The sequence below is a fragment of the Oryzias latipes genome, chromosome 1 (assembly GCF_053564925.1).
Source record: "Oryzias latipes strain Hd-rR chromosome 1, Olatipes_Hd-rR_3.1".
NCBI lineage: Eukaryota > Metazoa > Chordata > Actinopteri > Beloniformes > Adrianichthyidae > Oryzias > Oryzias latipes.
This window is the reverse complement of record NC_136237.1, coordinates 22761373-22787957: the sequence shown is the minus strand read 5'-3', so window position 1 is coordinate 22787957 and position 26585 is coordinate 22761373. Positions and strand designations below refer to the sequence as shown.

The following is a 26585-nucleotide window of genomic DNA, read 5'->3' as shown; positions in this document are numbered from 1 at the left end:
GATTTTAACTCATATGTTCATTCTATAACTATTTTTGCACTGTACGAACGAAACGTGCATCCACTGAACGCCCGTTTAAAGTTAAACCTGGTTGAACTTTGACTTATCAGGGAGTCGGATTTGGCAGTGATGTATGGATGGCATCCTTATTTATTCAAGGAAGTGCCAACCTTTCGAACATTGATTGCGGAGGAGAAGTGAATAAATGTGGTTTGTGTCTGGCCGGAATCATTTGACACCGACTTCCATATGTCGGAAAACATATATTAAAGGAAAAGGCCGGAGCAAGATTTGCACCACTTTAACATTTCAAACCGAGCCTTTTCCGACTGTCCGGTGTGAGCGTAGCATGAGGCTATAGTAAGGACACCTCAATCAGCTTTCTACTTATTTTCAGTGAAATGCCCCCACCCCACAGCAAGACGGCTCCACTGATGGCTGCACAGAAACAATGTGCACAACACAAACTTTTTTGTTCATGACATGATGAGGCGGCAGTCATAATGGTGCTGAATGGCTCTCTGCATGCAACGACTGGAGGTATGTGAAGGACTTTTAAACGGAACAAAAACAATAAAAATAAACATGACTTGTATCCATTAAGTATAACCCTGACAAAATGTCTGTGGTTTGTTTGTTAAAATGTTTCCAATTCCCTTCGTGTGTGGAAGGTTTTCAAATGTCTAAATGTTTCTGGAGTGGATACAGACTCTGTTTAAGCTCAAATGATCCAGAATTGTATCACAAAACAACAATGGGCTTCAAGTCTGTCTACATTATTGTCTTGTCTAGCTTTTATTTGGGCCAGGCCATTTTATTATCAGTGGTCTCCAACCCTACCATTTGGGATCTACCACCCTGCTTTTCTTCCAGCTAAAGCAGGATTTCCATTGGTCCGTTTGCGGTGCGTCTCCCTTGCATTGACACAAAGACTAGTCATTAATCAATCGGAACTTTGACATCGCCTGCATGTCGCCTGCGGATAACATCGTTGTAGTTTTTTTGCCATGGACGAGGAAAGTTTAACTTTGAAAGTACGAAACCATAACATAATTTCTGACACAAAGCAAGCATTTTACGATGGGGCTCAGTGAAGAAGGAGAGGGGGTGGGGCCTCATTGCCAAGCTTTGGATGTTAAAAAGACCAAATTTTACACAAAATGATTAGGAAAAAGTCGGAGATCTGCTGACAAAGCAGCCACGAGCATAGACGGCCATGAGCAGGGACAGTGGGATGAACTACTGGACATGGGGTTGGCAGGACAAACCATGATGGACCAGAGACGCAATGGAGGCAATTTAAACTAAGTTATTGTCGTGAGACGGACTCTCCACGGAACCCAAGGGAGACCCACCACAGACGGACCAGTGTAAATCAGGTGTAACCCTCTCCCACTTGCTGCTGGTTCAGGTGTAGTGGACTAGAAACGGACTCACATCCAGCAGGATTACTATGAGAACAGGTGGCTCTCCATGTACCACTGGTTTTTTCCTTTTGAAAATCAGCTATATTATATGCTATTCTCGGGGTTCGTCTGAGAGGGGTAAAAGAACTTTCTGGACTGCAGATTCTCTCAGATATCTCTCTTTGGCATTGCTAATAATTGTGGGCAGAGAAACAACAGACCCCTCGGGGTAGCCCATTTCCATCTCGTTCCCACTGTCCCTTCTGCTCACAAAAGCCTCTGCAGACCCACGGACTAATAAGTTCTCCTTTGCCAAGAGAAGCTGTTGAGCAGCAGAACTACATCTTGTGTCGTTTTATTCGCTGGCAGCAGATAATGAACATAAAAGATAGGATAACTGATTGAAGCCCCGTCGCTAAGAATAGCTCCGATTTGACCGCACATATGGGCTACTGTCTATGAAATCCCACTTTACACCTGACACTGTAGGAGCTGATACTAACAGCTCCCAGTTTATTTGACAACTTTCTAGTAACAACAACAAAAACACGTCCGAATTTCAATATGCTGGCCCTTACAGCCCCGGTGTAGGTGTAGATGTAGATGTACTGCTGTGGTGTTGCTTCTGGAACTGAAAGGATGGGTGAGAGGAAGGACCGGTGGAGTTAGGAACCTCTGCCTGTACTTGCTTTCCTTACTTGAGCCCTCCTGAAGGGACCGTGTGGCACTTCTTGTGCTCCAGCAGCTGTTCGGGCGTCTTGAGGAACTTGTGGCAAACGTCACATTCAAACATTCGCGTGATGAGGTGGATCTGGAGATGCCGCTCGTACATGCTACGCGTCTTGCACACAAAATTGCAGAAGACGCACTCAAAACCTGGAGGGAACGGAAGAGAGCAGAGTGGATGTTAGAGGACTCTCTTGACGTTACTCCACATGGGGGGTGAAGCTGTTTTGGCCTGATGATCCAACCTGCACAGCACAGCTTTGACAACTCTCCAACCGTTTACCCGATTCATGTATTTCTAGCTGATTCTAAAGCGGGGGAAAAGCCCACCTTTGCGCCACGATGAAACACTGTGTTAGTGGTGAAGTGTTGTACAACCTTACAAAGCATTTATTTGGAAAGTCAATTTTCTCTATGTTGGAATCAACTGATTCGTAAAAACACATTAACGGTTGAAGAGTTAATGAGCGTGTTTTTTAGATGACATCTCCTGTGTTAAAGGATTGAGTCAATCACGCTGAATGAATGATAAATAAATAATACTTAAAGCTACCAATGAATAAGAAATCTATTCTACAAATGAATTCAAACTTAACCTAATTCAGGCTCAAAAGCAGAGGCTTTACTGCAGATATTTTAAGTTTATAGCATCATGCAGGTCATTTTGATGATTCTGTTTGTTATTCAACAGTTTTTTATAGTCTTCATGGGTTTGAGAACCACATGTTTTTCACTTAGTGTCTCGCTGTGGCAATGCAACCCTGATTAGAATATTTTATAAGAAAATAAAACTGGAATCCACATTTTTTCAAATGGTGAAAAGCATCTTGCTTCCAACAGTTCTCCGTTGACTTGCCTTTGTCTGACTTGTCTTCAGTTCCTGAACCCAGATGACTTCCAGAGCCAGCCTGGTTGCCTGCAGAGGAGGGCGGAGCTAGCAGACTTTTGAGTTCTTCATTACCGTGGGTGATGTCTCCGCCCTCCGAGCTGTTGAGCGAGTCACTGAGGGCCGAGAGCGACGACGAGGTGCTCTTGGTCTCGCTGAGGGGACTTCTTGAATTTAAAGCTGGGCACAAAGAGGCAGAGAGTTAATTCTTCAGAACAGAAATGAAGGAAACCGTATCATTTTCACCAAAATGAAAACAATATTTCATTAGCTGGTAAACTCTATTTCTGTTTACCCCCACATTTTTGAACATGCACGCACAGAAGCAGAATAATAGCAGGCAGCCTCAAGTGAGGAACTCTGACAGTCCAATCAAGATTCAGCGTGCTTTTATTGATTCTCCTCTAAGTCCACAATTCACTGTTAAGAGAGAGGGAATAAGAAGGGGAGGAGGCAGGAGGGAGGGCCGAGGAGCCCAGGTCATGGCTGAAGAAGCTAAAATGGCGCGGGTATCTGGAGGCACAGCTCAACAAAGGGCATTCGCTCTGAAGGGAGTCAACAGAGGGAGAAAAGCCTGCTGAAACGCCTGACCTCCCTTTTTAATGCAGTGGCACACACACACACACACACATAAAAGTGAGACTCATATCCAGGTGGGGGACATGCAGGGCATATGCTTTCCCGCACGAGGAAATGATTCTGTAATGGCAGGCTCATAATTGCCTTCAATCAAATGCGGACAAACACGAGCCCCGCGCAGCATGGGCTTTCCAGCAGCTCTAGAAAAAGGTTTTAGGCACAGAAAAAAAGACGCATTTCTGCGCTTAATGGGACGTCAGTTAAGAACAACTACGACAAAGACTTCCCGGTGACATTCTAGGAAAAACGGAAAAAATCAAAACTAAAAGCAAATGGTAACCCCTGGGATCAGTGTTTCATTGAGGGTTAATTTAACTTCCAAAACCTTCTTACCTCTTTATTTTATTTTATTTTATTTTCTTAGGTGTCCACATTTGTTAGCGGATAAGCAGCATTTTATGGTGTTCCTGGCATCATTAGTCATTGAATGTGACTGTCAAATGTATTTAAATCCTTACAAGAAGCACAGGTACAGTACGGACCAGGATTGTTCAAGCATGTTACTCGTAATCTATCACCATAGGTTTTTTTTTTAGCTTTTCTTCCATACTTGCAGCTGATTACCTGGATCAGGTGTGTTCAGTGCCTGTAATCATGTGATTCAGGTAATAAACAGTGTAAGGCCAGAGGTCGCTGGAAAACCAGCAAGGTGGTATTTGCTGAAGATCAGGATTGGTCGGTCCAGAGCTGGACACTTTTAACGTTTCTTTTACATCTTGTGTGAGGCAGAGATAATGCAAGACAAGGCCAAGAAACTTTAAGGATGGCCACAGTGGCATCATAAACTGAATTTGTCTCTGAAGGCCCCCCAATGCCTATTGATTTTTCTCCCTTCAGGCACGATAAGGGCCAACCTTATCAGACAAACAAGGCCACCGTGGTCTAAGAGCCCTCAACTGTCTGGGTTGGGCTTACAATGCAGCAAGATGAGAAAGGAAGCAAAAGTGAGTTTTAGTAAGAAGCAAACACCAGCAATAAACAAAATGAAGCTTTTTATCTTTTATTTTTAAAGTCCAAACTGTTTCTATTGTCCAGCAGTTTCAAAAGTCAGAAGAGAGTCGATTGGAGGATCACCGGTTAGATCCAGCTCTGCTACCCTCTGAACTGTGAGCTTATGAAGTCTCTATGACACAACTAAACTGTATACTTTATCGCAGAAGACAATGTTTAAGGTCAATTGTCTGGTTGTTAAACCGCTTAGAGATAAAAATAATGAAACTATAACTAAGCTGCATTAATACATTCCTTCAAAAATGTCCACCCATGAGAATTTGTTCAAAAGCTTCGCCAGGTTTCTGTGTTTCAGTTATCTACTTAGCCATCATTTCTGAATTTATTTATCTGTATCTTTCTTTTTCTTTAAGTTTTCTAGTGACAGAAATCACAGCCCATAGGGGCATTTTCCACTTAATGTGATGGCACAGAGCCAAACTGCTTTTTGACAAAAACACGGCGTGGCTACCTGCATGTCCAGCGCTGATGTGGCTCTTCATGTCGCTCTCCTCCATGCAGATGTAGTCGCAGGTGCTGCAGCAAAGTGAGAACATCCACTGCTCCTTGTCCACATGGAGCGACATGTGGCTGACGAACTGCGCGTTCAGCTCCGTCTGGAAGCCGCACACATGGCAGCTGGACAGAGAAACAAGAGGAGAAGGGAGGAAGACTGTGAGAAAGAGGATAGAAAAATAACATTCACTCTTCTCTTGCAGTAACTGACAAGTCCAACTGAACGCTTCTTCATAGAGAAAAATGTATCATTTGTACAGTTGTACAGTTTGTATTGACTATATAACTAAGTCTTTTTAGCAACTTAAATATTTGAGGCACTGGTGTAGGATTAGCTACTGTAAATAAAGAAAGTGTTAGGTATAGATGTATATAATTTGATCTTTTTAACACAAACACATAATAAAATGGAATAAAACAGCAATGTCAGCGAGGGCTGTTTGTCTCTAGATGGTCACCTGTAGTAGTAAGGGTAGTTCTTGCGTTCAGCAGACTCAGCTGTAACGGCGCTGACAATTTGCTCAGCGTCTGTGTTGACCAGCTTGACAGAATGGATGGTCAGGTGTTGATTGAGGTTAGCCCTGCACTTGGCTGCGTACGGACACAGATGACACTTGTACTTCCTCTCTTCTGTGAGAAACACCAACAAGAAAGAAACACAATGACACCCACGCACAGAAGACCCTGGTTTCTGCGTACGCCAACACAGATGATGCTTTGTTTGGTTTGTTGAAGTTAACTACTGTAACACATCATTGCTGTAGCCTCCTGCTTCAAATCATCCTTTTTTTTTTTTGGGGGGGGGGGGGGGGGCATTTATTGGAGGCGCCACAAAACTGTAAAAGAGTTAAAACCCATTTTTCAGGATCACAGAATGGATGAGCAGCCATCATCTTAGAGGAATGCCGGTTTTTGTCTATCAGGCTGAGAACAAACGGAGGGAAATAAAACACAAAAGTTACAAATGAACAAACGTTCATTTTCTCAGGAAGTTGGTGTGTTTGTCCAGAACGATGTCATTTGGACAAACAAAAGCAGAAGTGCAGATTTTTGGCCACAATGCCTTTCTTCACATTTGGCGAGAGCTTAACACCAATTTGGCACTAACGCCTAATTCTAACTGTTAAACTTAGTGGAGGGGGCTTTGTTTTGTCGCCATGGAACACCCTCCAGCGTTGGAGTCAAACCGAAGAACGTGAACTTCTCCGTACTTTTCACGACCAAATGTGAGGGCGTCTGTTAAAACGGATTAACTTGGTTATCTGTTGGACCGTTCAACATGGACATCTACCACAGAGTGGTGGAAAAAGAAAAGAATAGGGGGGTGTAGAGGATGAGGCTAACTTCAGAACTTTTAAACTTTTAAATGATTTCTCAGAGAGTAGTGCCGCAAAGATTTTTAAAATATGAAAAAGTAGAATAAGTCTGAAGCTACGCACACACCGGATGTTTGATATGCTCATTTAGCTCATTGTGTTCACACTGGACACGTGTGAACACCATTTTCTTTTTCTACTAATTAGTGGCACTTCTGCGACCTACAGTAGGTAGATTGAGAAATAACGAAGCAGTACAATTCCCACAATTTGGGCACAAAATGGAAACACTTGGGTTCATTGTAAGTATCCTTGCAATGGCAAATATGGATTACCATCATTTCAGGAGAGTGCCCTTGGTTTATCTTTATTCCAATAACAAATATGCCGTGTCTGGGTTCACCGGCTAAAACAAATCCATACATTCATTCCCAAATCCGAGTCCCCGATTGGTCAAAGTTCAACTGGTTTAACTTCTAACGTGCATTTGGGTCGCAAAACTTATATAGCTACACGTGAACACGAGTTTTGAACACGGAAGCCCAAAACACGAAATTACATAGGAGGTGGCCGCTTTAACGCGCATTGACGAGGGCAGTGTGAAGGTAGCGCAAGAAGTTTTCCATGCAGTTGTGCTTATATTTGTTAAAAGTAAAACTAGCTCCTAAAATTTCAATTCTGTTCATCTAAAGAGTAGAATGACCTAATTGTAGAAGTTTTTAGTACTGTCCTTTTGTGGAAAAAGTTTAGAGTCAAAGGCACACTTTTTTTTTCACATTGCCTCCCAACCAAAAAAAAAAAAAAAACAAATGATCAGAACAACACATCTTCTCTGATGCGCCCCCTCCCTTCCTCCCCCTTCAAACACACATGTACGAACACATACACCATTTGCCCCAAGGACATGAAGCCAGGCAACCTTTATGTCACCGGGGAAACCAAAAAGACCATCACACTGACATATGCCCCCTCTTCTGCTCTCTGTGGTTTGGCCAAGCTGTTCACAGCCAACACTCTCAGATGGTGTGTGTGTGTTGCTAAATGTGAGAGCATGTCCCATTGTGCGAGGGCATTTGGTACACAAGTCTCTTATTTGTGCATTCAGTGAACTAGGCTAGAATCTCAGGAATGCTGTTAATTTCCAGTCTAGAGGTTATTGTTTTTATTTGTTGCGCAGACAGTTTGTTCTGGAGCCAAAAAAGGACGGAGAAAGATGCCGGAAGATTGTGATGGGGTTAAAAGTTTGGAATAAAAAATTTAAAATAATCAGGTCACGAGGGAGGAGCGTGTCTTTAAATGTGAGAGAAAAGGTAACAGTTATAGCAGCGTCAGAACTGCAAGCGCTTGTGAGTGTGTGTGTCTGTGTGTGTATTGACGCTGTGAGAGGCATCCTTCTAACGGGGTAATTAGACGGGCAGTTTTCCCAGTGGGACTAATCATGGCGGTAATCTCTTTAAAGGAGGGGTAATCTAGTCCGGTCAACTTTATTTATTTACTGGGGCCGGTGCAAACACAAACATGAGCACTATGTATATACATTGGCCAAGAAGGAAACATTCCCCGCGCATGCAGATGTGTGTTGGTGTGGTTGTTTACCTGTGTGTAAAGACAGATGCCTGGACAGGGTCTGTTGTCTACCAAACACCTTGCCGCACACGGGACAGGGGAAGAGCTGCTCGTGCAGCCGCCACTGGGAGATCCCGTTTCCTGGCTCCCCGTCGTCCTTCTCAGAGTCTGAGGCACACACAGACGGGGATGAGCCACACACACACCACTGACTGATGACACTAGAGTCCTGCTGGCTGCGTGTGGACCAAACGCGTTGCGCTGCAGTGACTAAAATCTAATTTGATATTCAAAGAGGCTTAACCCGGTGTAAGGGTTTTTTCGGGCGAGACGGTTACTTTACAGAAGGGAAGATACTGGCTTCTCCATGGAGTTTGCATGTGTAGGTTCTCTCCGCTCACTATGCCTTTCTTCCAAACTCCAAAAAGATTTCTGAGATCATTTGGAGACTCTAAATTGGTATTAAGAGAGACTGTGTGATTGACATTGACAGACAAAATCTCCAGGGTGTATCCTGCCTTTTCCCAGTGATGCCCTAGAAACCTATTGCTTGAACAAAGTGAGTAGAGAAAAATGGACAAATTGAGGCTATTTTTTTTTAAATATATTTCTTTAAAGACCCACTCCAGTAAAAATCAATTTTTTTGGGTGTTTTTAACATGTTCTAGTGACATTTTCTGAGGATGGAGGACATATAAAGACAATTTAGATTAAAACTGCAGTTCTGAGTATTTTATTATAAAGATGCAAAAAAAGATTTGGATTGCCACAAGCTCCTTTCTCCGCTCCATTTCGATTCATCCAAATAGATCCATTGACGTCTTCCTTTTCCTTATCCGAGCTGGTATCTGGCTCAAAGCTGAACGACTGGATGGCTCCAATATTGCTCGCAATTTTAGTTGCATTGGTGATGTTAAGTTATGGGAGAGCATCTCAAAAGATGGATGACAGGAAGTTGGAGAGGGCTTTCTCCACGTCTACAGTTCCACCCACATCTTAGAGGCAAACCTCTACTGCCGCTCTGTGGAAACAATGTCCTAGCAAGTTACAGGTTTTTATTTTTATTTTAGCTAAAAATGGCATAATTATGAGTAAAGATCACTGGGAACACTTCTAAAATACATCAAAAGATGATTGAAGTGGGACTTTCCTCAGTAATCTGTTAATAATCTGAGCCACTTTTTGATCCCCAAATCATGTAATGTAAAAGCAGTTTTTCAGTAAAAGTGAGGGGTGTCACATGATCTGCCAACACTAAGTTAGGATTATATAATAGTGGGATTTTTGGTCTATCAATAATGCACAAAGCATGCTTTTTATAATTAACCAAAAATCAAAATACCTGTGTAGTTTTCTAGGACATAGTCTTTGTGGAGTGATGGTCCCATTACTAACTGAGAGCTCTCTGTTTACATGCTCTCCCACTAAGTTACAGCCTGTCACAACCCCAACCTAACAATGCGGTGCAACAAAAATGGCGAGCAATGTCTGAGCTATCCAGGCATACAGTTTCGAGCCACATGTCAGCTCAGACAAGAAAAACAAAGATGTACATGGATCTATTTGTCTACAAGTGGACACATCAGAATGGAGTGGAGCAGGGAGCTCGTGACCCGCCGATTGTAGCTTCTACGGAACAAATACCATCTTTTTAAATGTTATTTTTTGCCTGCTCCTGATTCACAACAATTTGAATAAAGAAAAAAAAATCAGAAAGGCAGTTTTGATCTTAAAGTCTTTTATATATGTCCTCCATCATGAGAGAAAAATGCCACAAGAACATGTTCAAAACACAAAAAACAAAGTGGGTCTTTAAACCATTTCACTGCATATTATCTTTTAAAATGTCATATATCCAGAAGCTAAATATTTGTGTTTTATTCTTTCAGACCTCGCAGATATGAATAAAGAAAAGAATTAAGAATGAGTTTCAGTAAAGCAGCTGAAGCACTGATTATGCGTTCATTTGCCAATGACAGGTCTGGCTTCAGCTCGCTCGCATTTGGAAGATGTTCCTTATCTGGCCTGCAGGTGGGATGCCGACTAAACGCATTCTTAATGTTAAGTGCCTGCAGCAGCAGTCTTTTTGTCTGAAGACTTAATTGTACGGCACCACTGTCGTTCTCCCTGCTGTCCGCCCTCCCTTCTGACAAAACATGTCAAAGAAGGAGACGGAGCATTTATAGGTGCTTTCAATTAAAAACTCAGCAATTGAACAGAGAACGGGGTCATTCAAAAGGGGAAAACCTGCATTTCATTTCACCGCAGTGCTCAACAACTTTTATAAACAAAGGCAAGACTTTTATTTAGTGTCTACAGTATATTTATTCAGGCTGCACACACTGACCTTGACCAAACCTTGTCTAAGTACAAACAATGGAAAGGGAGAAGGATTCTTAAATGACTTCCCCGCACAGTGGATTGATGTGGTATTTCGGAGGGGCTGAATACCTTCATAGGGAAAAGAAAATCCTGTTTTCTGGCATTACAGAACAGATGGTGGTGAGAGGAGACATTCAGCTGTTGTTGCACTGACTCACACAACCTTGAGCATTCATCCTGATTCTGTCGAACATGCTTAATTGGATCTTTGCCCTTTAAATGCAAACTAGTAAGATAAGTGTGCAATTGTTTTTAATTATCACAGCAAGATCTATGCAGGTTCTAACGTGAGATGAGGCACATTTGAGGTGAGCCCAAACCAACATACAACTAGGTATTTAAAGTGTTCTTGATTAAAAGAGTTTTTGTCATAAGAAATAAAAGCTAAACAGGAATAAATACAACCTTTTCATTGTTTTGATTTAAATTGAAATTGAAATGAGTTTTTTAATTTGATTAAAAATAGGGCATTATTCAAAAAGTCAAAAATGTTATGGTGTCAATATTGAACTTAAATCAGCTGGTGACCATATTTCTGCTCTGCAGTCTTTGCTGCTGCTTTGAGATTTATCCTAAATATTATTTAGGGGGTGATGTAAAGGAAAAAATGGTGAATACGTGCAGCAAAACTGACATGCAACTATGTAAAAGAGTTGAAAGGAACGAGCATTTGAGGTTCTACGCCCAACGTTCATGCAGACGAAGAAGCAACATCCAGAGGCATGCTAAAAAAACTGAAGTGAGTTTGGATTAAAGGCTCTCTGACCTGAATTAGCATGAATCTGGGCTCAGCAGCTCTTTTTTTTCATAAAGTCATTTTAGGTATTCAGTTTAAACTTTGTACCTTTGAGGGGTTTTCCCCTTAAACTTGATGCAAATAGTCTGACTAGCAAGTAAGTTTGGATGACAGCCTAATTGCTTTAGGGGACAAAAAGTAAAACAGAAAATAAGGCCTTAAATCAAACCATCAGTTGAAAAAATTGGAGAATATTCAAAAACATGACCTTTTTCTGAGAGAAAAATGTCTGATTTGACAATTATCGAAAACTTCTTCCTTACTATTGCTGGAATAGTCAAATAAACCTTAAGAACGTGAATATTGCTAATATAATCGCTACATCCTAAATTAGAGCGGGGAAAAAAGCCACACTAGTTGAACAGTTTGTTAGAATGCTAATTTAAAAAGCATAAATTGAATTAGATACCCCCGCCTTCCCCAATAGCAGCCGGGACAGGCTCTAGCGACCCTGTGACTCAGAAAGGGATAAAGCGGGTTAAAAAAATGGATGGATGAATAGAATGCTAGAAGTAAAGTCGAAATGTAAAAATAAAATTACAAGACAAAAGTTGGAAAAAGGCTGATATAAAGGCTCAACGTTAAATAAGTTGAAACAGCAAGTATTTCGACCGAAATGTAGCACTTAATGTGCCAAAAGCCTGACTGACATGCAGACTGAGGAACCTTTCGTACTCTACAAAGTTAGGTCTTCCTGTGCCAGCACATTTCTTGTAGATGCGTTCGTGGGTCGTTGCTGTCTTCGCGGTGTGTTCAAGTCCTCTTTCTGGGCTCAGACAACATCAGGACGCACAGCAGGGAAGTTTTCCGCTGCAACTGCTTCTTGACGTAGGAGTGACTAGAAGGCGCGACCCAGCAGACACACACTTGTGACTAAAAGAAATTAAAATGTCTGGCGTTTTTGAGGCGCTTCAATTTTAAATCACAGCTGTTCAGAGTCAAGGAGAAGGACAGGAAGACGGAAATGAAGCATGTTTTATATATGAAACAAAAACTCAAATCACACTAATTCCTGATTCACTATTCTTTTCTCCCTAAAAAACCCCCAACCAAGAAACAAAAAAAAAGACAAACAATAAAAGTAATTTTTCCCTCGTTTCTATTAAACCTACAAATATTTAGAAACAGTTATAAAAAATGTCCAATCAGACAAGCTGTAGTAATACTCCTCTTAGATTAAAACAGGTTTTGTGCTCTCATAAAGGCAGTGGGGTTAACTTTATTCATCTATTTTAACTCCACTTGTAAGTGCTAATTGGACCCATTTGACCATTGTGTCGCTCAGAGCTGCACCACATTTAGTTCAGGTGATGATAAAAGAAGCAAAGGGGGGGGGGGGGGTGAACAGTAAGAAGAAAAAAAATAAGCATCAACAGTGACACAAACGAGCGAGTATAACAAAAGATAAGCAAAAGAGGAATAAGGTGGCAGAGGTTGGATGTGAAGCTTAAACACACTAGAGAAAGACCTGGGTGAATTATCTTTTAGGGCACTCTTGACACAGAGAAGCCAATCAGATTTTTATTAACCGGCAGAGGGAGAGGCAAAGCTGGCACAAGCTAATTAACCTCTGATCTGAAACTGTCAAAGAGGCATGAAGGGAAGTTCTGGGATGCCAGGGATGAGTGTGAGACAAGGGGACGCCCTGGGCAGAGCCTGCAGGTTTGGGGAATATGTGAGATTTTAAGGAAAGTAGAGAGAAGGAAAGTAATAAATACATGGTACTTTGATTAAAGTAATTTAATCAGGGCATTCACATTCATTGTAGAAGGAGCATTTGTAAACACACAGAACTACTCTGACTTAGAATTTTGGCCAATTTTTAAAGAAACCTCCAGAGAAGTCATTGTTTTTAGCACCTGTATTGTTTTGTTGCATAATTTTTAAACTTCTTTTTTTAGCAATTGTAAAACTTTTTAACCAGCTGTCACTAGGTGACCAACGCATGGTCTGTTCATGACAGAGGCTAACAAAGACGCACAACCTGATAAGCTCACACAGTCTCATATGAATGGTTTCCATTCTCCAATCAGTCTGATGTGCATGTTTTACACTGTGGGAGGAACTGAACAAACCCACGCCTGAACAGGGAGAACATGTGAACTCCACGCTGAGGTTTAATGTGCAACAGGACAGCTCTCACAACCACTGCACTGCCTGCTGACTTCTCTATTAGAATCTATTCTGAATTACTTATTTCCAAGCTCCAATATTTGTTTAAGTGTTTCCTGCTGTGTCCTTTCAAATGTAGTTTTAAACTACATTAAATCCATTTGGCGAATTCTTTTGTCAAGATATTGACCTAAAAACTGTATAATCGCTGTCACAAAAAGACAGGAAATGATGTAAATAATAGAAAAACAAATATTTATCAATATTTTCTCTTAACCAACCAGGCATTACACAACAGGAGCATCATTATTGTCTTTGTGCCTCAGCATATGTCAAAGCTCCTTAATATTTGTGTGTGCAAGAAGAGCCTTACCGTGAAAAAGTACCCTGGTAGAGGAGCTGGCCTCTGCGGGGGAGGAGCTCTTGGAGCGAGAGTTAAAGGGTGATTGTCTGAAGCACTCGTCCAGGAACGGACTGAAACAGAAACACGGGGAACTCTCATGTACTCAAACCAAGAAGCTTCACTGATCGTAAAGATGCTGATTATGAAAGTATACAGGGCCCTTACCTGTGTATTCCCACCATGTTACTGTCTTTGTGGTTGTTTGCTTTACTGACCTTTTCTGAAAAGCAACAATAAAAATCCAGTGAACTACTGTCAGTAATACGTTAGCATGTGGTGAACATCGCAGTGTCTCTGTAACTGGTTAGCTAAACCCACTTCCTGGATGCTTCACAGTGGGGGCTGATGGGTAGAGAGAACTTTTAATTACCGTTAAAATCATTGACTGCATAACAGAACAGGACAGAGTGAGTGTGACATCACCGCTAGCGTAATGAAGTCAATTCAATCGTCATTTTTTGGCAATATGGACCCTGACATGTTGGAGCAAGGCAATGTCAGAAAGCAGTGATTGGTCTTAATCTGTCTGAGTCATTCATCGTTTCTATGACAACCACTCTCGCCAATCAGGAGTGAGCGTGTAGGACGTCCACAACTCTACCACGTAAAGTGGGCTTAGGAGAATCTGTCAATCAAACGTTTTAAATGTTCAATGTGAGACCAAATGCTTTTATTGAGACATATGATTGGCCAGTTTATAAACTGAATAACTTGCACTACAGAATAAAATATCAGGAATAAACAATTAAGGTTAGAAAAATCACATAAAAAAAAATAGCAGAGCAAGAATAGTTATTCTGACAAAAATAATGACTTAGTAATATCTGATTATTTCTCAACAGGAGTCTATGGGATTTTAGCTTCTTGGAGCCAGTGGACACTTCCTGTTTGGAACGTGAGGTGAGGATGTCACTCAGTCCATTTCTCATGTACAGTCAATGGGGTAAAATGCAGACATCTTTCTCGCAATTTCAATGTTTTCAAACATTTCAAAACATGTACAAAGATAAACACTCCGTTCTTCTCTTCAAGTGATTGAACAACTTGATCTTTGAACTCAGCAACAGACTTTTTAGAAGAATAGCTGTATGTCTGTATGGTAAAATGAAAACCTTTGAATAAGAGTCTGAAGTAACTTCTCAACTTACTCAGCTAAACGCTCAAAAGGTGTGTCAAAGCAACCAGGAAAAAATTAAAGTCTCTTTACTTCAACAGTTATGAATATACTTTTTAACAGCAGGTATCTACCTCTAAAATAGAATACAAATGAATAGAAAACCTTTATGAGCCAGTAAATGTGAATATAAACAAATCTATTGGGAAGAAAATAGACTTGTCAAACGCTAAACCGATTACTTTTGGTCAATTATCCAGCCTGGACCTTAAGTAGAATGCCGTAGTTCCTTCTAGTGAAAGGTTGATGTTCTGATCTACAGCTTCCTCACAGGTTCGAAAATGCAAGACACTGAACCCACACAAAAACCAATCCTTTTATTCACGCATGTATGACTGAGGAACAGCGCTTGATGTATATAATAACAAGTTCTAAATTAAAAGGTGAAAAAGAGGCACCTTGTAGGATGCTAAAAGACCTTGTGCATAGAACAAACGTTAGATGTACCTGTCTACTAAACTGTGGCTGGCAGGTATTCTGGATTTCTCTCTCCCTAAAGTCAAATTTTCAAAACGTTTTCCCTTTTTTAAATTTACCAATTAAATGTAATAACTGATTATAAATACTGAAAACCATCAACCAGTCAGTACAAGTTTTACCATTTTATTTCATATAAAAGCATGTGAGAGGTGGATGAAATGAGGTGGAGGGTTTCACAAACAGACTTTTCAATTAAATGTTTAAGATACTCGTTTTAGATTGGGTTCCTGCAACATCACAGTTTGACCATGTCGCTGAAAATCATCTTCTAGTATTAGATAAAGTAAGAAAACGGTGGAACTCAGTCACAACTGGAGCGCAGATTCCGGGTAGTCGTTGTTCGGTAGCATGAAGCACTACTCAAAAACATGGTGAAGCCGTATGTGTGAGTTTCAAGGCGATCTACTGAAGTGAATTTCAAAGCTGCAATCATCTCAGTGTTCACAGCGACCTTGCTGCTGATGTGTCTCTGAGGTCCTACTGCTCTGGGTAATTCATATTGATTGCTCATTGTGTGACAGCAGCACTCTCTGTTCAAACCTCCCTTCGCATTCAAACACGTTCTAAAGGGAGTGATTGTCGCTGACGCCAGGCCAGTGATGCCCTGGGCTCCTTGGGTGGGCATATTGTGTGCCCCTACTGCCCTCTCCATTCGCCTTATACTTTGCCCCGCACCGCATGCCACCGTTGCCGCTACCCCCCGTACCCAAAACACCCCACTCTGTCACAGTGCTCGCCAAGGACAGAGGTCTCTTTCCACGTTACCATGGAGATGCCGCAAAGGAAAAATGTAAAGGGAGGGAGGGGAAGGGAAGGGGAAGAGCATGTGCAGCCAAGTGTGCTTGAGCTGGCATGTCTGAAAACGAGTCTAGGGAGAGAAGAGAGAATGAGAGAACAGAGCGAGGGAGGAGGGAAGAAGGGGCATTTGCGGAGACACCACTACCCGTGGGGCCTTGTGCGAGTGTGTAAAGGTGTGCACAGAAGACAGTGTGGGACAGAAAAACTGTCAATGTGTGAATTTGTGAAGATATGCGGGAACAAGAGAAGAAGCAAAAAAAAAAAAAAGAAAAAGCAGTTTGACACAAGCCTGTTTGTCTGTGTGGCATTTTAGTGAAGCAAATCAGCTGCTGGATGAACATACAGCCTGAACACATGCATACACCATCACGCACTTACAAACACTTATGTACTCCCCTCTGGGGAACAATACATCCACCTTTAAGCTATGTTTGAATCTAGCCATATAAACAGCTGTCTGCTGCCTCACTTACAGGTAAATGCTCCGGGAGGATGGAAATATGTTGGTTTTGTGGTTCACTATTACAAAGTGTTTCGAGCACCGTGTTAAGGGATAGTGCTTTAACACACATAAAGGAGGCATGGTGCTATCCCAGTGCGGTGTCTGTCGTAGATGCAGGTGTCTCAGGAAAACAAACCTGATAGTTTGAACAGCAGTTCAGATGCCATCTTGACTGATATGTCTTGGGAGAAGAGATCTTTCTGGTTACAGGCCAGCGTGTCAGGAAGGCTGCTCATTGGCTCATTCTTCTCGCTCGCCCCTAAAGTGCTGAAGGGGAGCAGGTGAGATCCAGGCGAGGTGAGTTCCACAGGGGGTGGGTCCACCTCCATGGGCTCCGCCTTCACCTTGACCTTGACCTTCACCTTCTGGTACTGGGCATCCTTGTTGTTCTCTGGAAAAGGAGACATGTAAAGTCTAATTAAAGAAATGCACTTTATTTAACCCAAAGAATTGTAAAAGATTACTACAGTTGTATTGTTATGACATACAGTGATTGCTAAAAAATAACAAAATAAGTATTTCAAGAACGATTTCTTTTATATTCTGTATGAGAAAATTTAAAAAGTAAAGTTTCGATTGAGTTGTAGTTGCTTTTGTTCACCCATCTAATAAGAGTGAGTTCCCCTCTAATCCTCTCAGATGCTTTTATTTAAATTACAGTTTGAGGACAAATAGGTAATCAGCTGTTGCATAAAGAAGCAAAGATTAAAGGGCACTTTGGGTAAGACAGACAAATGTATCATATTTTTCATCTCCCTGCATTATGTGTTATTGCCCTCTTTACTGCCCTTACCTCAACACACAATTATTTTGGGATGTTTGTTTAGGAATAAAATGAAAACATTGTAGTAGTGCTACTTCTATTTGCAATTCTTGTAAAAAATAAACAAATAAATAAATAAAAAGAGTCACTCCATCACTGGTAAATGTCCATATAAATATTATGGTGTTAATTTTGTGCTAAGTTGGATTGAACTGTGTGGTGCATTTTCAGGCAGTATAGCTTTTTCCCCCACTGGCTTCTTTTTTGTGTGAGGTCTCATATACTAAATCATAACAACAATTAATTACAGGTTTTCTGCTCTACTTGGTAGAACACTGGTATGAATAGGTGAAAAGGTGTATCCCAGGAAAACCACTGCTATCCCCAAGATGCATTTGCTATTATGTAAGAGATGCACCTGACATATTAATATAGATTTATGAAATCAGAGCGCATCTTAAAAGAGCTCATTAAACATTAAATTAACACCTATAATGTAAAAGCACTACTATAAATTCAAAGCTTTATTTAAACGTATTTAAAAGTAAACAAATAAGAAACAAAATATGTAGATGTTTTACAAGGAATCCACGAATGGCCTACCTTGCTTTATAACGTATGTTTTCTTGTGATAACAATATATGTCTACTATCACATTATCAAGGGAAAACAACTTTTTTTATTCTCATAATAATAAGTATATGTCTTTATCACAAATTACAAATTTCATTATCTTGTGATAATGAGATAACGAAGAATATACTTTTTTCTTTTTCTACAATCCGCAGCAAAACAAAGTTGATCAATAGAGAAAATGTCAAACACCAGAACAACTGATCAATTAATAATTGATGACTTTAATTGTGGTCTAAAAAGCGGAGATTGTGTGTATTTTGTTTGTCATAAACAAAGTCCAAATCAGCCATGGTCAGTTGAGAAGTTTGGCCCGGCAACACTGCGTGGGCGTGTCTACAAGGAGAGGATTTTCAGTGCTGATGGGAAATACTGTCTTGTAGAAATAGATGTTATCAAGAGAAAAAAAAAATGAAAAGACAGGTAGATGCTGTTATCACGAGAAAATGGACAAAAAAGAAAAAAGTAGGATGTCAGCAGCTTTTGTACTGTCTGTGCCAGTGGGATATTTTTCGATGAATCTTGACTACTTTGATTTGTTTGTTGTTTGACAGCATAGGTTTATGTAGAAACTGTGATCTGTTTTGTTTATCGATAGACACAGTGGGCGTGTCATTTGTTTGGGCGTCTTGTTTGGGTGCAGATGCTTTAATGCAGTCACCTCGGCGTGATCATGAAGACATCTTGTCCCTGAGAGCAACATGGTCTTTTGACAATGTACATCATGGGCAAACATAAATGTAACTAAATGTAAAAGAACCAAAGAGGGACGTGTGATACTGGAGAGGTGAAGGGCGCAGAGACGGAGGAGTTCCCTCCTACATGTACTGTAGTTCATTAATAATTGACATTTTTATGATGCTCGGTAAAATGTTTACTTGAATCCACATTCCCCCGACTCGAAAAGATTTAGAACAATTAACAAGTGCTTTGTTAGCTTCTGATCTTTCTCTGAATTTATTTCTAAATAAATGTACTCTATTCATTTTAAGTCCGTTTGACCAAATATCATATTTTAAGTGAGCTCAAAAGACAAAAAAAATTTTTTTTTTTAACTTCTGGGAATCTTTACTGAGATTTTAATAAATACATTTCTAACCTAAATAAAACCAAACATTTTGCAAGGCAAATTCCCACTGACAACTAAATTAAGCATCTTTAGGTTTTTTTAAGGATGGAAGAAAATGTCAAATTTCAAAATCCAGGCAGAAAAAAACAGAAAGAGGGATGAGAAAGGTTTATCTGGGAGGTTTCTAGAGCAGGAGGTTACTGGGAGGTCATGATGTTTCTTGGATGATGGCTCCAGCAGCTTATGTGTGTTCACTGAAGCAAACATTAAAAGGTAGCGAAAACACTTTGATGCATCCATAGGGGTAAAAGAAAAATCTGTTTGACCGTATGAAAATTGATTTTTTTTTTTAACACACCAACAACGGTAAACAGCATGAAAAACAGTCATTGGCTTACTTCTCTTACAAGTTCAAATAGTAAGTGAGCTAAAAATATTCAAGAGACGACAGTTGTTAGGAATGTCCCAGACTCATCTGCACCAAAACGTCATCTCATTCTGTCTGTGGATTTTAAACAAACACTGTAAACTGCAGTGTAAATCCTGAAAACTACGGTATTGAAAAAAGAAAAAAGATGTTTTCTTCCAAAAGAATCTCAGTGACTACATTTCTGAGACTTTGATTTGAGGAAATCCTTCTGTAGAGCTGTATAACGTAACATAAAGGAAACAAAAGACCAGAGGCTAAAGGAGGAAGCAGTAAACGGGACGTCTTCAGCTGATCTCTGACCAGCGTGATGGCAGAAGCCAGAGTCTCGGTGTGACGACAAACAGGAGCACCACAAAGCAGTGGGGCTAATACAGTGTGGCGGACATTACGTCTCAGCGTGATTAGGGAGTATATGAACTTGGCAGGGCATGGGGAGCAGGGGGAGGGCCAGAAGGAGGTTAGACAGAAGGGGGGGGGGGGGGGGGTGGGGGGTGACCGAAACGCTGCGACTGTGCCACCCTTCTTTGTCTGTTCGTCACTCATCTGTGAAATTACTCTGGAAAAAAACGATTTATTAAAGATAAAAGAATTTCCTTAACATATAGGATTGTGCTTTTATTTATGAATCCATGCTAACCACCCACTTGTACCCAATCTGAGAGCCAGGTGCCTGGTTTATTGGTAGTAACCAGCATGGGGGTGGGGGGAACTGACAACCATCAGGCCCACTAATCCCTTAATCAGGTGGCATGAGTTGGCCGAGTAACCTAGGAGAGGCTGATGGAGCAGCGGAGTGAGAGAAGGGTGAAGGGGTGGAGCTTGTTCACTGCACTGTAAGGGTCAACCAGGGGACACGGCGGCTTCCATCGGTGGGTCGCCACCCTAGCGACAGAGGCAGAGAAAGCTGCCGTTCTACAAAAAAACAACACATCTCGATGTGCTAAAAGGCTGAATGAACCTGAGCTCCCAGAAGCTGGAGAAACATCTTAGCTTCCTTACAGAGAGATCTGGTTACAAAAAAGCCAAACTAAAGCAGTGCAGTACAGAAGTTCACCTGTTAGATAAAAAGTGAGAAAACATAACATTGTTTAAACCTTAACAATAGCTGGGTCTTTTTTTTTTTTTAAAGGGTCATGACCATGACCCACAGAGAAGTAGCCTCCCAGTCTGTCTGTCTGGTTCTGCACGTGTCACCTTCTAAAGAGCAGAGGCCTCCTCTGTGATACATCTGCTGCCATAAGGTCGCATAATCTGCTTTGTGTAGAGTAGCTTGGAGTGTGTGTGTTGTTATAAGATGCACACGCCTTTCTCTTTACAATAATGTTTGGTTCCTTGGCTTACTTAACTGCTCCAGCTCCTCCTAAAATCATTTTTTAAAACCCACTTCCGAAGTCCAAACCCATTTAAAGTTTACCTTTCTGAACTCTTCCTACTTGGGACGATATATAGGATTCACTTTCCCCACAATTTGGTCCAAACCTCGTTTTTTGAGTCATGGTTTTGTTTTCGCTGTATGACTCGAGCATTACAAAACAATAACCAACAAAATTAAAATTCTGAAAAATCTTTTTTTAATTTGCCAGTAAGCAAGTTAAAGTGAATAAAAACCTTTCATTGACTTGTACTAAGCCGTGTGTAATTTAATAAAACAATGAATTATAAATCTCTCTTAAATTTGGCAGAACATGTTTGACACTTTCAATGTAAACATCCTGGTATGCAGTAAGAATGGAATAATTCACTTTCTGATTGAGTTAAATGGTGTAACATATCGCTCTGTTTTAAACGGAGAATTGTGGCATCCCCGGTTCCTACAATACTTCACTGGACTAGGTTTTTGTCATACCCATTATTTGATTTCTATTTATTGTATTTTGTCTTGCATCGAAACAATTATTTAAAGTTTGTCTGACATCCTAACTCACACTATTGAAACAAGCTAATAAATACAAATCAATACAGTCAAACTAGTTTTATCTTGTTCATTAATATCATAAAGACATATTTGTACCAGAACATTGTATCATCATTCTTTGTTGTCTTGTTTTTAGGGGAAGTTCAGGATTTTCTTAAATTAAAATGCAAACCTAATCCCAAAATGTACCGCCATGTTGCTCTGGTTGTTCAAGAAAAATCCAAAGTTAGTGGTTGTTCAGTGAGTTTGGCTCAAAAATAGGCTTCAAATGGTCAATACCAATTCTGGCAAGAACGGTGAACTTCTTAACGATTTGGTTGGATTCATTCATGTTTTTGTTTCAGTTCCCTGTAACACATCAGGATTTAAGGTTAAATTTAGGTTGAATGAGACAAAGTTGCATAATGATCTGAAAGCCAAAAGTTGCTAAAAGAAAATCCAGGTTCATCCCGTTATAGATATGCTCAGGTTTCAATAAACCTACCCCACATATTTAGTGATGCACTGCTGAAAATAAAAAAAATTGTACCACTCTAAATAAGTGAAACAAGTTCTTGAAATGACAAGCTGTGAGGAAGACGGAGGAGAGACGAAGAGGAAGAGCAAAGATAAGGAAAGAATTGCCGGAGTGCTAGAAAAAGATCACCCGAGGGTAAGATGGAAAAGAAGACAGCAGAATGAGAAAGAGGAGCTGGGGGAGGACAGGAGGATGAGAGTTGGCCAGAGCTTAAATGACAACTCTCCACCTCTCCCCCTCCCGTTATCCTGGTCTTTCCCTCTCCCTGCTCTGTTATTCCACATCTCTCTCCATCCCAGCCCCCATCCCTTACTCTCAATCTCTCTATTCTGCTGCTCTCTAGTCGACCTGCTCAGACAGGGGTGAAGAGTTCATGCGCTTCAAAGGCTGCAGTGTGGAGGCTGCATGTCATGTGGGAGCCACAGCAGCCTTGCCTGCAGACTTCACAGACAGCTGCTGCTACAATTGATCCTGGACCAGCTAGCACTTAGTGGTTAAGCCTTCCATCGGTACCAAACTGCAGCTACATCTGACTCTGGAGCAGTGTGATTGATAAAGGAGACACACACTGCCCTAATCAAGTAAACCAACGCAAAGCAAACAAAAAATAGACCAAAGTTGGAGTCAATGTAAGGCAGTTGATGGTTTGTCATGTAACCTTATCCCCATAAAAAAGGTAAGGAAAAAAAGGGCAATTGATTGACACTATATGTGTATCATCCTAACCTTCATGCCCTGAAACCAAACATAATAAAACACACAGAAAGTTTGTTTGCATCTTTTTTCATCAGGAAGTGATGAAGAGCAAGCGAGACAGAAGGTACAGACTCCGGCAGGAGTAAGAGAGGTCAGCGAGCGGCCAATCTGAGGGGTCATGGAGAGGACACTGTCAGAGCAGTGCAGAGCTTAACGTGAGGTAATTCCGCACAATGATGGCAAAGATGTGAATTAGAATGTTGGGCTGCTTAAATGGTGTGTGGCGTGATGAGCAGTGCTGCATAAATGGCATATCATCCACCAGGAAAATAAGAATTATTTGAGGATGATCAATTATTTTTATTATATTAAAACAGATGCAAATACACAAATGCAGCACTGGCAAAAAGAGGAAGCAAATGGGCTTAATTTCTCCCTATAGTAAAACAATATACATAAGGCATTTGTAAACACTGTTGTGAATTGTAAGTACCAGTTTAAAATTGCGGGTACAATGTTGGTAAGTGCTTTAAGTGCTTTTTTAAAGCTATACAGCACATAGTGGGGTAGAAATATACCGAATAACAAATTTAAGTGCATTCATGAACTTTTCTGCCAAGGTTATGGATTAACACACTACACGGATTCTTTTAGGTCCACATGTGAATGTAAATCAGTGGAAGACTGACGCTTCTTTGCTTGTGTTGACTGTGCACATCGAGCAGAATTTCAAGACACTAAGCTCTAAAAAGCATGTCATCATTTCAAAATGTTACTTTGATTTCATGCTTGTTCTGCTTCAGATTCGTCAACCATAATCTAAAGGACCTAAACCAGGCTATCTAAACGGGAGTTAAGTGAGTACAAAGTGTGATTTCACACCTATAGAAGGGTGGCTGGATGGTGAGTGGGTAGCACGGCTGTTACCCGCACGATGCCAGTCTGCCAGGGCACCACCTAGGGACCTGCACCCCTCCCCCACCCTCTCTTCCTGTGACGCCATGTTCCCCTTGCCCTGCAACACCAATGCCCATCTGCTAGGACACGTTAGCTGCTGGCGCCAGGGACTATTTAGCCCGGCGTAATTAGCCCCCAGACGCCAGCAGCCTGGTTTTAAACAGATGTGGGGGAGGCAGGACTTGCAAGGCGGCACAACACCACCAACAAATGTTTGATAAGAAAGAGGGAAGTGGAGGGAGAGGTGGTGATAGGGGGGGTAGTGACCTAGTTAAAGGGCTGATGCAACCCATGTTACAGCACAATGGGCATAATTATGACAACCCTTCTTGCTCCTACTGTCCGACAGCAGGGTTGAAGCAGCATGGTTGACGATGAGAAGCAGATTTTGCTTTTCAGTTTCAGTTTGCTGTGTTTCCATATTATAAAATGAACAATGACACTGACTAAAATGCAACAAAAAAAAAAATCAACAATAAACAATAAATTTAAACTCTTTCTTTTCCCCATACAAGAACTCTAACTGTGGCTAACCTTTAACAGAGGACTTTGAAAGGTTATAGTGTTGTGCCCTTGAACCTCATGACTGTAATCACACATGACTATAACGGCTTTGACCTTTCCTGCTTCTCCCCGCCCCTCCCCCCTCCCTATTGCCCCCCACCCCTCCCTTCTAGGGTCATTTCAGGGTCCAGACTCTTGTCAAGGCTGTCACTCCAGACAGCCCTCTCAATCCAACGCCCCCATTGTTGCCATGGCAATGGACGGCACTGCACTCAGATGAGTGTTTGAGGGGGCAGAGGGAGCTGCAGGACGAGTGAACGCTGCAGCATCTTTCCCAAACCTGGGTCAAACCAGCAGAGCTAATGTAAGTAATAGGAGGGGGTAAATACTCGCCATGCTGCTTTAGCACCAAAAAAACTGGCACAAAGGAAAAAAAAAAAAAAACAAGTGGGGGGGATTGATGGAGCAAAAAAGCAGAGCATGAAAAACCACAGACATGATTAAAAAAACAGGGTTTCATGTTTTCCTCAGCATTCTATCAATATCACCCCCTATCCTCATAAGTTAGTGTTTTGCATTAGGAATATATGTCTCTTCTACCTTTCTCAAACACACACACACACACACAAGTGCACACTCACAGAGAAAAATGTGACCTGGGGGCAGGCAGCGGAGCAGCACACGTGTACTACCACAGAGCTACCAGCCAGCATGAGTCACTGTGAACACCAGTCCACCCAGAGAGAACAATAGCAAACGGTGTGTGAGGTGTCTGTCAAGCATGCTCATGCTGGCACAGGATGAAGAGCCATAGACGGAGCACCGCCCCACTGCACCAATATCAGATTGCCATTTGCGTTGAGTTTTTCAGTGCCGCGGATGCACATTCGCCCCAAACCTACAACAAAATGCATTTTAATAACGCAGTTGTAGCATATAGCGCCGACACAAAAACAGGTGTCTAATTCATCCTTATTTGTCAAATAAGTAGTCCTACTAGCCAGCTGTCACAGCCATGATTTATTTTTGAAAATGAAGTACTATGGCATTGATGTTAACAATTCTATAAAGAGAGAAAAAGCACATTAGTGTACTCTGACACATACTGTACTTCAGCCTTTTTCATTCTTGACTACATGAAACATGCTCTCCAGCAGCCCACGGTGGATAAACACATGACACACTTGAACTTAACCTGGTGTTTCAATGTTGAATGTGATTTTTTTTTTAAAATAATAAAAAACTAGGCTAAGCATTTACTTCACTGTTAAATTTCGCTAATACGTCAAGCTGATTCTATAAACTGTTGTATTTTAGACCATCTGCCACAGAATGTGTACGTTAAATCTGAATTGAAAAATACAATCAAACACAATACAGAAAAGGCCATGGGTTAACCCTCTCTGCAAGAAACTGGAAAGAAAAAAAATGACAGGAAAACCCTGAGTGTCTAAGGTTATTGTTTGGCAATGTAGAGCAAAATGGAAAAGCTGCAGTTTACCTAACAGTAAACTGTAAAGTAAATATTTCTGCAATTCAGAATACTTTAAGTCTTCCACTTAAATATACAAATGTACAATTCTTCTGTTGTATTTCTGAGAAAAGCCATCTCCCACATTTGAAGAGCTTTCTCTATAAATAGAAAAATTACAAATTTAGCAACGAAAGTCAGAATATTTTTCCAAGCCCATTTTTTTCCATTGCACAAAACATAGATAAATGTAAACCATTACCTGAAAGCTTTATTAGGAGCTCAGAAGCCACCTTCACGTTGATATCCTGGCTAAGCAAGCTATTTTTAGCGATGGGGCTTCCTTCTCTTGTTTTCAGCGACCCTGGCCGCTCTGTGGCTGCTGCAGCCCCGTCCTGGCAGAAGGAAGCAGGAAAGCTCGGTTGAGCCTGGTTGTGAGACCGTGAGGATGGTCTCGGACTTGGTGCCTCCTCAGCTTTTGGTTCTTCCTTCAGATGGAATGGAGACTGGAGTGTTTCCCTCTGGTTAGCTGCTGCAGGAACACAGAAAAAATAGTAGGATATTAAAGACCAACCTTTGGACATACGCTATATTACAAAAAGTATTCGCTCACCCCTCCAAATGATCAGAATCAGTGTTCCTAATCACTTGGCCTGGTCACAGGTGTATAAACTCAAGCACACAGGCACAAACATTTGTGAAAGAATGGGCCGCTCTCAGGAGCTCAGTGAATTCCAGCGTGGAACTGTCAAAGGATGCAACCTGTGCAACAAATCCAGTCGTGAAACTTCCTCGCTCCTAACTAAATTGTCAGCAACTCAGCCATGAAGTGGTAGGCCACGTAAAATGACGGAGAGGGGTCAGTGGATGCTGTAGTGTGTAGTGCAAAGACATCGCTGACTTTCTGCACAGTCAATCGCTACAGAGCTCCAAACTTC

At 41.2% G+C, this 26585-nt stretch overlaps 1 protein-coding gene across 1 annotated transcript in view; it reads right to left on the bottom strand.

The window, feature by feature from the left end:
- The window catches only part of LOC144994316 (zinc finger protein 827-like), a 71000-nt gene that overhangs the window by 5546 nt on the left and 38869 nt on the right, over nt 1–26585 (bottom strand). Inside the window, exons 5-13 of the mRNA XM_078951780.1 lie at nt 25910–26179; nt 16829–17083; nt 13904–13958; nt 13709–13809; nt 8076–8213; nt 5622–5793; nt 5120–5286; nt 2989–3198; nt 2105–2282 (exon numbers count right to left, since the gene is read on the bottom strand). Coding sequence (XP_078807906.1) covers nt 2105–2282; nt 2989–3198; nt 5120–5286; nt 5622–5793; nt 8076–8213; nt 13709–13809; nt 13904–13958; nt 16829–17083; nt 25910–26179 — 1546 coding nt within the window. The remainder of the gene's footprint in view (nt 1–2104; nt 2283–2988; nt 3199–5119; nt 5287–5621; nt 5794–8075; nt 8214–13708; nt 13810–13903; nt 13959–16828; nt 17084–25909; nt 26180–26585) is intronic.